Source organism: Sceloporus occidentalis, unplaced genomic scaffold (genome assembly GCF_023333645.1).
Source record: "Sceloporus occidentalis isolate IW3139 unplaced genomic scaffold, rSceOcc1.0.p SCAF_5, whole genome shotgun sequence".
Taxonomy (NCBI): Eukaryota; Metazoa; Chordata; class Lepidosauria; order Squamata; family Phrynosomatidae; genus Sceloporus; species Sceloporus occidentalis.
This window is the reverse complement of record NW_028316985.1, coordinates 50,752,589-50,765,537: the sequence shown is the minus strand read 5'-3', so window position 1 is coordinate 50,765,537 and position 12,949 is coordinate 50,752,589. Positions and strand designations below refer to the sequence as shown.

General features: G+C 40.0%; 1 protein-coding gene across 1 annotated transcript in view; it reads left to right on the top strand.

The window, feature by feature from the left end:
- LOC149312146 (otogelin-like protein) overlaps nt 1–12,949 on the top strand; it is a 111,731-nt gene that overhangs the window by 43,556 nt on the left and 55,226 nt on the right. Inside the window, exons 25-27 of the mRNA XM_089527174.1 lie at nt 8,799–8,933; nt 10,527–10,661; nt 12,455–12,574. Coding sequence (XP_089383300.1) covers nt 8,799–8,933; nt 10,527–10,661; nt 12,455–12,574 — 390 coding nt within the window. The remainder of the gene's footprint in view (nt 1–8,798; nt 8,934–10,526; nt 10,662–12,454; nt 12,575–12,949) is intronic.

Here is a 12,949-nt window from a genome sequence, read left to right as displayed (position 1 = left end):
CAGAAGTACCCACAAATGGAATTCAGAGTAGGATCACCATGCCCAGTTGTTGATACTTGAAAATAATGGCTGGATTGCTAGATGGAATATTTTAATTTTTGTCTCCTGCTTTCATTTATTTAGTTTTGGAATTACTATATTTATCTTTGGAGGCTGTCTTGAGAAGCTCTTTGTCCTTAACATTGGACTAAACATTTTTTTAAAAAAAAAACACTAAATGTTCTTCAATTGCAGGAGAAGGACTATAGCACTCTGGTAGGGTAATTTGTTTTGGTTTGCATCACCTGTGAAAATAAGACCTTGTATGTTCTGAAGTTCAGTTTCCAGGTAGGGCAAGGAAAGACTCCTATCTGAAAGGCTGGACACATAGGTATGTTACAGACCGCCCCTTTGGGGCGGCCTGTAACCGGCCCTTTCCCCACCAGATCAGGGCCTCAGCTGCCAGAATGGCAGCCTCCGAGGCCCCGACCAGCCGCTTTCCAGGCCACAGGGAAGTGGCAAAAGGCCGCTTCCCCGCGGCCTGGAAATGAGTGTCTTTGGAGCTTCATGCCCCAAGGACACCCGTTGGCAGCGGGGAGGAGGAGAAAGGGGCCACTCGGCCCCTTTCTCCCTTGTGTCCCTGGCACAACCGTTTAAAAGCTGTGCCAGCGATGCAAACTACAGAAGGAGCTCCGTTTCGGAGCTCCTCGCGCTGCGGAAAGGGTGCTCTAGGCGCCCTCGCGTGGCGCAACGACGTCACAACCACGCCGCCTCATTTGGAGGTGGCGCGGTGGTGACATAGTCATGGTGGCCCCCGTGTGGAATGGGCGCTGCCATTTTGTACGGACTCGATCCGTACTAGGGTTAGGGGCATCAAGAAGTGACGCCCCTTTCTAACCCTAGTACGGACCCAGTCCATACTATTACGCCCGTTTGTAACGGGCCTCAGTTTCACTAAGTGTACCTATTTCTGAGATAGCTGTTACTGATCTAGCTGAGCCAATTGTCTGACTTGACATAAAGCATATGCCTGTAATTGTGAAAGATTCCTGCTTAGATGATGCTTTAATATATTCTAAACTGCAGATAAACCTTCTGTATATCATGGTACTCAAAGCCCAAACTACAGAATTTTAAGGGCATATTCTAAGAAATCTCCAGCATTTTATTAGGTAAAACAGCACTTTCTCCCAAACTCTTGGCAAGGTCAGTTTATATCAGTCTTCTAAAAATGGGAGCAGTATGGAAGGAATTCTATGACTATAGTGCCACAGTAGATACCTTAGATATCATTATTGCCAACTGTGCCTCCCAAAAGGAAAGCATGTAGAAAAGGTCACTACAAACCTTGAAGCACATCTATCCATACTTTTCAACTGTCTCAATTTGGCAGGGATAGTCCCAATAAATCTTCTGTTGTACCACCATTTCAGCTCCTATTAAAATGTCCCATTCTCTCTCCTTCTGTTTTCCCCATTCATCCTCAGGTTATTTCATATTGCTGTAAATGACTTCAGATACAAAAGTAGTTTGTAACGCAACTAACTCAGTAGTGGGGAGATGAGAGGAGGGGGCAGAGTTACCCTTCCCAGGAGATTCAGACAAAAGCAAACTGTGCACCTTCTCCTGGCTTGACCACATTCTGAAGTTACTTGGCCACACATGTCCTAGTTTTCATTTGAAATGTTAGAGGGTATGTGCTTTGGAGACACAGTGGCCAGTACAAACATAAAAATTGCCCTCAGAAACATAATGATAATGAGTGCAAGTTGTTGATGATACACAAATTACAATCAAAGCTGTTTCAGTGCTAAGAGCTTTCCTCTGAAAGAGGCTTAGGGTGGTATATAGATGGAAGGCTTGAAGAGAACATAGAGAATAGCAGCTGATGCATTTGGACTTTTACTTTGCCTAGTTATAAATGGTCTAGTTATTGAAATGCACAAGTCTCGATGTTTTTGTTACAACAGACTAACAGTGCTAGAGGGTTGTACGCTACTAACTTGTAACAGCTGCAGGAAATACTTTTGTGTATGCCTAAAGTAAGTGGATTGAGCAACGATACATTCATCAGTGATTACATTGTCACAAGTGTGCTTTCTCCTACCTGCTAATTGGCTTTTTCTTTCCTTTCACCTGTTCTACTTTTCTGCAGTAGGCAAAATATCTTATTACAGTTGGCACTGGTTTTACATTCTTCTAACTGAATCTACTCCAGATCAGCAATTTCAGACTCATTTACCGTTATACACTAGGCTCCTTCAAGATGTTAAATAACTGTGAATAGCTCTCCAAATTTTCTTTTAAATTGTACATCAGTCCCTAAAAATACCGTAGTTAGAGAAAAAGAGGGTTCTATGGCACGTGAAGCAGCAGACACACATTAATCTCCATTAAAAGGATCAATCTATTCAGAAGCAATAACAGAGTCTGCAGAAAAGAAGTTTCACCAGACCTAATCCATACTATAAGGCAGTAACCTCAGGCAGCAGAATGCAGGGAGTGGCAAATGCACAGCTCCTTCCACTTATATGGTCAATTCTTCAGACATCGCTATCATTTGAAAACCTAGTTAGGAGGGGTCTTTTAGTGCCAAGGCATTCTGGGAAGAGCAACCTATAAAGTCCCCTGTGTCAGTTATTGCCCATACTCCCTCCTCCTTCAGTAGTTTACAGGGGATGCTGGTGTCAGCTCTATCTTCCTTCTATGTCTGGAAACAGGATGATGCTGATATTGCTTCTTTCCTCCTTTGCCTGTGATAGGGAGGGTACCTGTTGCCCAGTGGCATTTGTGTGTGTGTGTGTGTGTGACACCCAGTTGGGCCCTTCTCCCTCTTTCGGTTAGGAGGGGTAAATGCATGCCCTTCACAGCTGCTTCATCACTGGGCTTTTCTGGGGGAGGGGGAAGCTGGGTGACGTAGGAGCAGGAGGGGTGAACATGCCCCTTTCTCCCTGATAACTGCCTCATTTGTCCAGCCAAAGTGGCTGGAGAAGGGAAGCAAGGGAGTCTGCCACCACCCTGTGACCCTTCCAGGGTCTGTCCCAAGAGGGATGGCTGCGCAGCCAGGGCTGGGAGTAGGCAAGTGAGTTAGTGGGAGGAACAGGGCAGGCTTCCCTCCCCCTTCTGCTCCAGGTGATACAATAGGTAGTGTCACCACTGCTGTTGCCCCTTCTTCTATTGTGCTAGGAATGAGTGGATGGTCCCCATATGAAAAGGGGTTATGGGTACTGCTATGACGTATAGTGATGTAGCAGGCACACAGTAGTCTTTATTAAAGGGATTATCTGCAAACTGTACTGTGCTGAGGAAGGGCCAGCAGCATTTTATTTTTCTTCTCAGGTGAAAGGACAGCCAGGGGGCCTTTAATTTCATTACCTGTGCAACTTCTTCACAGTTATTGTACATAGCATAATGCTGCTAGTGACAGTGTTTCATAGGTGCAACAGCTTTTTGCCTTGTACAGTGCACCCATGTCATACGCTGAAAGCAGTGATGCTTCTTCCAGTGTCATGCGCTGGAAGAAACAATGGTGTGTGTGCCCATGGCACATGCACACTGCCACCGTCACGCACCGCCACAAGCACGAGCCCCATTACTTTTAATAGGGCTCGAGCATACACAATTTTTGTTTAATGCAGGGTGTGTGTGTGTGTGTCCGGAATGGATTCCCCGCGTAAAACAAGGGCACACTGTACTGGAGTCCATAATCACTTTATATCTTTAGGTATGTTGGGAAGATTTCCTTGATGCTGCTTTATTACTTGGAATAATAATAATTAATAATTTGTTTTATTTATATACCGCTATTCCAAAGATCATAGCGGTGAACAGCAAGTAAGCTAATTAGCAAGTAAGCTAATTTGCCCCCAACAGTCTGGGTACTCATTTTAGCGACCTCGGAAGGATGCAAGCCTGAGTCGAGCTTGGGCCCTTTTGCTGGTCTTGAACTCGCAACCTTGTGGTTTCGAGTGAATGGCTGCAGTACAGGCATTTAACCACTGCGCCACCAGGGCTCCAGTTTGGTTATGATCACAATATGCATTATACACTTGTAGAAGCCTGGGATATAATCTGGGTTCATGTTCAAGGAGTATCTTTCCTTGAACCTTTTGGGGTTTAAATTTTTCAGTAGTCATGGATATTTGGTTTCACTTCTGCAGCTCTTTGAATATATTCATTTTCCGATGGGCTCAGCTTGGCTTTATTTTAACTATGTGTTAACACTCAGCATGTATTGTTTTTGTCTCCTGCTACACTAAAATGTAATGCAACTAAAGAATGAACTAGTGTCATATAGATGCTAAATGTTTAGAGCCTTAAAACTATATTTTGGGTTATCTTGCTATTTTTGCTGCAGTCCATGAGAAAAATTGCTTCTGAATAACTATTTTGACAAAACTTTTTTGAAGTGTGAATTTAATTTTCATTTAATCAAAACTGCAAACTTCGACACATTTACCTGGGAATTAAACCTAACATCTCTCAGGCTTCATTCTGAGTAGATATGGATTGCACTTTAATCAAGAATTTTCATTGATTTTAGATAAATATTCTTCTACATAAGTTTCGTTTAGTAATGTGAGCTATTCCTTTGAGAGTTCAAGAATTGAACTTGTTTCACAGACATATAAAAATGCAGTTGTACAATTTCAAGGCCTAAATGCCCTAAAGACACCTGATCCCATCTGATCTTGGAAACTAAACCAGACCAGCTCTGGTTAGTACTTGGATAGCAGGTGCTGTTGGCTATATGAAGAGGAAGGAATTGGCAAAACCACTTCTGAGTATCCCTTGCTACAAAACAAACCCTATGACATTCTTAGGGTTGCCATAAATTGATGTGACTTGCAGGATCATACATACATGATTTCAATAAAAAGTATATTTTGGATAGTGTCATGTCTATACCCTTTCTCCTTCATTCCTTAGTTGGTTTTACATGAGAGGGAAAGAAAACATTTATGAAAACAGAAACATTAATCCCTTCATTAATGTTTTTATAGACCTATAGTGTTTTTTACCTGCTGTGCAGTGCAAACATGTACTGAAGCACATTGCTAGGGATCATATCACTTGGAAGAGGATATCTGAGCATTCCTGAACCTTAATCTTGGAACTATCATATTTTCAATTAGGAAAGGATTGCTGTAATGTAACCCAATAAAATACCAAATCTGATACTAAGCAGAAGAAAACCGAATAAAGTATACAAAAGGCAACTGTTAACCGTGATGTATTCTTTAAAACTACATTAAATATCTTCACCCATGATACCATTTCTTATTGAAATCAAAGACCATTAGGAAAGGCAGTGTTAACTTGTCTAATTAGCTGTCTGTTTTGATAAAGTGAGCACACATCCATTCTTTGTACTGGATCTTTGACAGGAGTCATTGTTAAATGTCATTTTCACCTTTTTGAATGGACATACTCTAGATTCTTTTTATAAAGAAAACAGAGGAAATACCTGGAATACACACCTGTTCATACAATGGATGTTTACATAATCAGTTCTTTGGAACTGGTACTTAGATTGTTTAACGCCCCTTTGCTCTATATATTATATTCTTCTGCACTAGTAGCTCTCATTTTGTTGTTGTCTTCAAGTAAACTCCAATCTATGGTGACCCTATTAGAGGATTTTCTTGTCAAATGTTATTCAGAGGAGTTTTACTGTTACCTTCCTTTAAGACTGAGAGAGTATGACCTATTCCAAGGTCACCCAGAGGGTTTCCTTGTCTGAGTAGGGATTTGAACCATGGTTTCCCAAAGGACCAATCTAGCATTCAGATCACTACATTACACTTTGTCACAAATATCTGCAGAAATGCCCTTTCTCATATTCCCTTGCCTCTGCACTAAAATCATCGGAGTACCATCCTTAGGAGAAATGTGTGATGCATCTTCAGAGGACAGTGCTTTTCTGTGGCGTTCTCAGCTTTGGATTTCCCTTCCAAAACAAATTAAGTTTGGTAACAACATGCAACACTTTTTCTATTAGGTCAGAACATTTGATTTGCTCAGACATTTAAAAATGATAGTTTTCTGTGTCTCCATTTTATTGAAATTATGTTTTAATTTTTATTGTAAAATTGTTTTGCAGTCACGGATTCCATTTTGGGTGAATGTGCAATTTGGAAAAAATAAAGCAATTTAAACATATAAAGAATATATTTATTTAAAGAAAGTATAATGAAGAAATATTTAATCCTGTTTGTCTTGACCACATGGGCAATCATTGCCATAGGTTTAGTATTACAAGGAGCTGGGTTTTTCTCTGTCTGAACCTTCATAACTTTCATGAAGCAAATGGAGACTGCTAAATCAGATTTAGTATGTCCTATCTGATTTTTTAAAAAAAAGTCATAAAGGAAAAAACAGATAGAGTAATTGAATCTGATTTTTTCTTCGTTTCTACTGTGCCTGAAAATGGAGTGTCTCCATTTCATATTCTGATTTTTAAAGCTATAACCAATTGAGTAAAAATGGGGAGAATGTATATTTAATCTTAATACCATTTTAAAAAAGGAATTTTAGAAGATTATCATTTTGCTAATTGTTCCATGCACCTTTCATTTATTTTATATGTTGTGAATTTGATTTTGCTGGGTTTCTGGATCATAATAAAGAACTGATTGATTGATTGATTGATTGACTACTATTTTAGATATACTTGAAATACTGCTTACTTCAGCTTCATATCCTCCATAGGTTAGGCTACAATTCCCATACTGTCCAGAAAGCATTATGATGTGGATTATGGGAGTTGCATTTCAACACTGGAGGGAACCAGTTTTTTTTAAAAATGCTCCTTTAGTATAGCTAATTTGCTGATATGGCAAAGTCAAAATGATTTGAACCAACATATTTTAGCTTTTCCATCCCAATTTAATTAGTTATAGAAATCTCTATTGTTAATTTTCCCTCCAAAAGGAATACAGTTCATTATTTTATTCAGTGATGATATACTATGTTCTTAAACCACAGGCCTATTGCTGAGTTTTTGGTCACTTGCCTACGTTTCTCCTTTTGTTTCTCTATTGCTTAGCAACACCATACTATCGCAAAGAAAATACTAAGTTAGAACAGGCTCATTTTTGGTAACTTCATGGGAAGATAGGAGGGAGGCTCACAGGGTGGAAAGGAGGGAGAAGCATTTGGTGTTTGTTTTCTCTCAATGTAAGTTGGTTTCACATGAGAGACGGTGGTACTTCTTTGTGCTTTACCTTAAAAGGGAAAGCTCTGCTCCAGAAAGTATCTGTATGAGATCCCATGAATTTTATAGATTTTTTTCAGATAAGGAATACTCAGGTGGTTTTACCAGTTTCTTCCTCTGAAATAGAGCCTACAGCACCTGATATCTGTTGGCAGTCTCCCATCCAAGCACTAACCAGGGCTGACCTTGTTTAGCTTCCAAGATCTGATGTAATCAGATGCCTTTAGAATATTTAGGCATCCAGAGGTTAGGAGAAAAATTACCTTTTCACAGATGGAAATATTTTTTCTTTTGCCATAGCTTCCTTGAGACAGTGGCAACTATGGGAGTGGTACAGCTCAGTACGGGAGACAGAGCACAAGCTTAGGGTAGAGAAGTCCCCAGGTTCTCTCCCCAGCATCTGCTGTGAAAACATCCTCGATGGTAGGCCTATGAAAAGCCTCTGCCCTAAAATATGAGAAGCAGCAACCAGCTAGTCCAGTAGTGGATCAAATGGCAGTGTAAGGTAGCTTTATATGTTCATATCACTAACTAGAATTCTGTTTTGGTTGCTCAACCTCTCCTAGCACGGTGCCTTCTAGATATTGAACTGTTCCCAACATGGTACTTTCCACCCAGGATGGCCTTAATACATCTGAAGGGCATCAGGTTGGGAAAAGGAAGAATTAACCAATCTTCACAGACACTTTGAGAGCAAATACTACAGCATCCACAGTGTACACCTGTAGTAACTCTCACTTCGTGTATATATATAAGAAATACACACACACACACAAAGTGCTGCTTGATAAGGGTTATAGAAAGGAAGGGATACATTCCTTTTCAATTTGCAGATAATTTTGTAAATTTGCAAATTTTTCTTTAGAAAGCATATTTGAATTGAAAATCAGTGGCTCAGTACATACCTGGTTTTGTGACGTCTTCGTCACGTGCCAGGGTTGCCTGGGGAGCGGAGCGCCCACATGCCCCACAACCCTCGCATGTGACAAGGATGTAACAATGGCGGCATCCTATATACACAGGTGCCGCCATTGTTACGTAAGTGCCGCACGGTGTTTGCACAGCACCGTGTGGCACTTACATAATGAGTGCACCAGTGGCGCACTTATTATGCCATAGCGGCAGCGGAAAAAGAACCCGCTTTTTGCAGGTTCTTTTTCCGCTGGCGAGAAGCCGCGACATGGTGGCTGAGGCTTCCCTCTGGTGGAAAAATAGGCGCTGGCAGGCTGCCCTTTATGGGTGGTCTGTACCGCGCCATAGATGATGCCTTCCACCTTCAATTGAAGAACAATGATTCCCAAATAAACAGATTCCTCCAATTTGAGTTGCAGTAGACCACACATATGTAATGGAATCCAATGGATACTGTATGTTCGACTGACTGCATTCTTGCTGATCTGGGTTTATATCCAGGTCATCCTGACATACAGTAACTTGATTTAAGACAGCATTAACTCAGGCTGAACCACAAAACAGCCCAAGACAGCTGGAGTGCCACTTAAGGAAAAGGGATGTACTAGTTGCCAAATTGTCTGTAGATCTGTTGTGTGGATGTTAGACTGATGTATAATCGTGTTCATAACAAGCTTTTTTTCCTCCACAGGGTGCCAACAGTTCAAACTTGTCTGTAATTGTTCAAAACAAGAAGTGCTTTGATAATGACATTGTCTGCTCAAAAAATGTTTTTATTTCTGTTGGAGATGCTGAGATTTTTTTCAGTGAACCCCTAGACTTACAGGTATGTTTTGTTTTTCCTTTCTTGACTTTCTTGAAGCACAGTACAAACCAGTATTTACAATACCATTAAAATGTTATTTCCCCAACCCAGAGCCTTCATGTGTCTTGGCCCGTAATTCCTTTCCCTGCCATTATGGGAAAGTATGAGTGTTGTGATATTCCATTGTGTCAGGAGGGCACCTCTTCCTGTAGAATATTCTCAAATCCTCACTTAACAAAAGTTTCATTTGCTTTTTTTAATGCTTTCCCCTCTATAGTCATTTGTATAAGCGGTATTCCACTTGGTCTGACAGAACTGGAGCTAATAATTTTGGTCTCTTGCCATTAATTCCTAGTCATAGTGTTTTGGGAGAATAAATCCTGACTACTGCACCAAATAATCTGAATTAACTTCCAATGAAAGCAAAAAAATTATCAGAAAATGACAGTAGTAATAATGTTAGGAGAAATGTCATGGTTGCCTTGTCCAAATGTCTTAACTGAAGAGTTCTCAACATTTTGCTTAGAATAGCTTTAACATTTTCCCGGAAGGAGAATTTGCTTCTCTTATGATATTGATGTTAAAAAAAAGCCAAGCCTGCTCCTTTTTTTTCTCTCCTTGAGAAGCAGTTGTTAAAGGCCTAAGAGTTCCTAATTCAGGACAGGAGCTGGCAGTCTGATGGACATTTACTTTGGATATGGCTGTTTCGTTGCATCACTCACATTTCTTTTTTACTTCATCCTCATATGTTTTAGCCTCAGACCATGTTTAGTACAACTTCAGTTTTCAATGGATCTCCCATAGAGACCCAGTGGAGATGACTGCTTCAGATGTAGCCAAGACCTTGCATGCATATTCAGAAATTAACTTGATACATCTGTGTTGTATCTCAGAAAACTTTGGGAACTGTCCTGATATTTAGGTGCTTTTCTGTGTGGTGTGAGATTTGGGCGTATTTCAAAGAAATACAGGACCAAGTCTTGCTGTACATCTGTATTTGGTCACAAGTTTATCTGAACTGTGGTTGCGGTAAATACAAATTGTTATGATGCATAGGTGTGTTTAAACTAAATGAAAGTGATGGTGTAAACTAACTACATAGAGATTGGACTGGAAATGTTAAAAGAGCCAGCTTCTCTCCATGTAATAGTGCCTCCATCTAAGAATAATATTGATAGAGTTTGTCATTTTTTTAAAAAAAGGTTTTTAATTTTGAACAATAAGCATCATTTTAGTCTATTATTTAGTTCCTACTTTCGTATTAGTTGAATGTCTGTGTATAGATTCCCCCCCCCCCCTCCTTTACCTTGGCTTTAGGCAATACCTTTCCTTCTGCCTTTCCCCCCATGACTATAGTTTATATTGAGCTTGTCACCTCATCTCCATACCCACAAAGTTTTGAATTTCTGTTGCAATTCTCTCACACAGCCTGCTTAAATAGGTCTATCCCTGAATCCTCATTACACTCCATGCATCTGAGGAAGTAGACTCCAGCCTATAAAAGTACATGCTGCCAGCTTCTTTCTTTCATTTAGTCTCAAAGGTGATGCAAGAGCCCTTTGCATTGTTACATGTTACTATAGTAATCTAATTGATTTACAGAGGATGCTGAAGAAACATGAAAACAAATCCAAGTATCAGCTTTGGAAGGCAGGATTTTATACAGCAGTACACTTTCCAGAGCAGGAGATCACAGTACTATGGGACAGGAAGACCACAATTCACATCAAAGTTGGAGCTCGGTGGAAGGTAAATTGATATGAAGTTAAGCATCTTGTATTTTCCAGAAATTGAGTATTTGCAGAAAGGATTGTGTTCCACAAACCATACCCTGATAAACCGTTGAAGGAGGAATTAAATGGCAAACTTATCCCATGTTGTTAACTGTATTTTTCTAGACATTTGAGAATTGATATTTACCTTTGCCTACTTTTTTCAAAATGTTGCACATAAATGAATTCCATAAAAATCTTCTACTTACTAGAGGCATGTAGGTTGAAAAATATCTGTATTTGTCAGAACTGGAAATAGCATGACAGCTTCAACAAAATGTGTGGGTCATGCTTTCTCATTGCAAATTGAGGAAAAGGAGAGCTCTTAGATTAGCTGCTACATTTCTATACCACTTCATACTGAACAAAGCAGTCTCTAAGCAGTTTACAGTGTGTAAGCTATTTGCTCCCAAACAAGATGGGTACTCATTTTGGTGGATGCCAGGCAGAGTCGACCCTGGAGCCCCTGGTTGGAATTGAACTGATAACCTTGTGGCTGTGTGTAAACAGCTGCAGTACCATATTTAATCACTGCACCACCAGGGCTCCTTCTGTGCCACCAGGGCTCCTTGTGGACATTTTCTCCATTCTGTCTGAGGTGGCTTCATATCTTTCTCTTACATGCTGCCAAATATGAACACACAAATCATCCTGCAGGGAGAGAAGCTGGATTCCCAGTGGGAAAGAGACAATTTCTTTCTTACTATGGCAACAATCACTTCAGACATTTTCTGCCAATTATGGGCATTTAACTGATTGAAGTTTATGTAAATACTATGTTATAAACAAAAAAGTCTTAAAAAAGAGTAATCATGTTACTCTACCCTCAGAAGAGCTGCTACCACATTGCAGAATTAATGCAGCTTGATATTGTTTTTAACTGTCATGGCTCCATTCTGTGAATCCTGGGATTTGTAGTTTGTTGTAGCTCTAGAGCTCTCTGAGAAAGAAGGTTAAATAGCTCACAAAACCACAGAACCTAGAATTTCATAGCATTGAGCCATAGCAGTTAAAGTGATGTCAAATCACATTAATTCTGCAGTGTCCAGCCAAGGTGTCCAGTCAATATAACAACATGTCCAAATCAATATATTGAACTGAGCTTTGAAGCAGATTGGAAGCTAGTGCAATTGGTGCATGACTGGTGATAAGTGGTCCGAAAAACTCATATGTACCTGACAACAGTCTGATTACTACATTATTCCTTATCAAAGGAATCTTACTTTAAATGAGTCCTTTTCAAGTACAGCCCCATATACAGGGCATTATATTATTATTATTATTATTATTATTATTATTAACCTTTATTTATGAAGTGCTGTAAATTTACACAGCGCTGTACATGCAATCTTTTTAGTTAGACGGTTCCCTGCCCTCAGGCTTACAATCTAAAAAGACATGACACAGAAGGAGAAGGGAGTGGTGGAGGGAAAGGGTAAGAGGTCCAGCAGTTCCTCTCAACCTCCGAGGCTTGGACCAAGGCAGATGGACTGGAGGGAGGGCTTAATTAATACCTTAATTACAGATGTAAATTTTAGAGACTGTTTTGAGGAGCTAGTATGTTCAGTATAAATCAGCATGAAATAGGGCAGCTTTATGGAAGTCTCAGTTTATCTGTTCTGCACATTTAATGCTGAAATTTTAATTTTGTTGCTGAAAACAATTTGTGTAATAGTGTCATCAGCCTGATACTTGCTTTGATTATTTAAATTTAACAGTTCAATGACTGAATCAATCAATCAAAAAATAATAATACTATTATAATTTCAGGGGAAATTGTCAGGCTTGTGTGGAAATTTTGATAAATACACTTCAAATGATCTGATTACATCCAACAACATGGAAATAAAAAATGCTCAGATTTTTGGAGAGAGCTGGGCAATAGGACAGGTAAGCATGTGAACAGGCTTAATGTTCATTCCATTCTAATGGCATACGTATTGGCGTTAAGAGTACAACAACATAGAATGGTTTGGTTACTTTAAAACAAGCAAGCTATAAAACCCATCAATATGATAATAATGATATGTATTTCTCTTATGTTTCTGTTCAATCACTTTCTAATTCCAACTACTCATGACTGGTGGGCTCCGATGTTAACTGAGGGCAGAAACACAGCGGCATAAAAAGCCAGCTTCGAGCTGGCATGGAGGCATGGCGAAGAGATGACACACACCCCCAAGATGCCTGGAAGTTGCTCAGCTGCCCACATATGGGCTGCCTTCCAGTACTCAGATGGCATGGTGTTTATATGCCGCCCGCCAC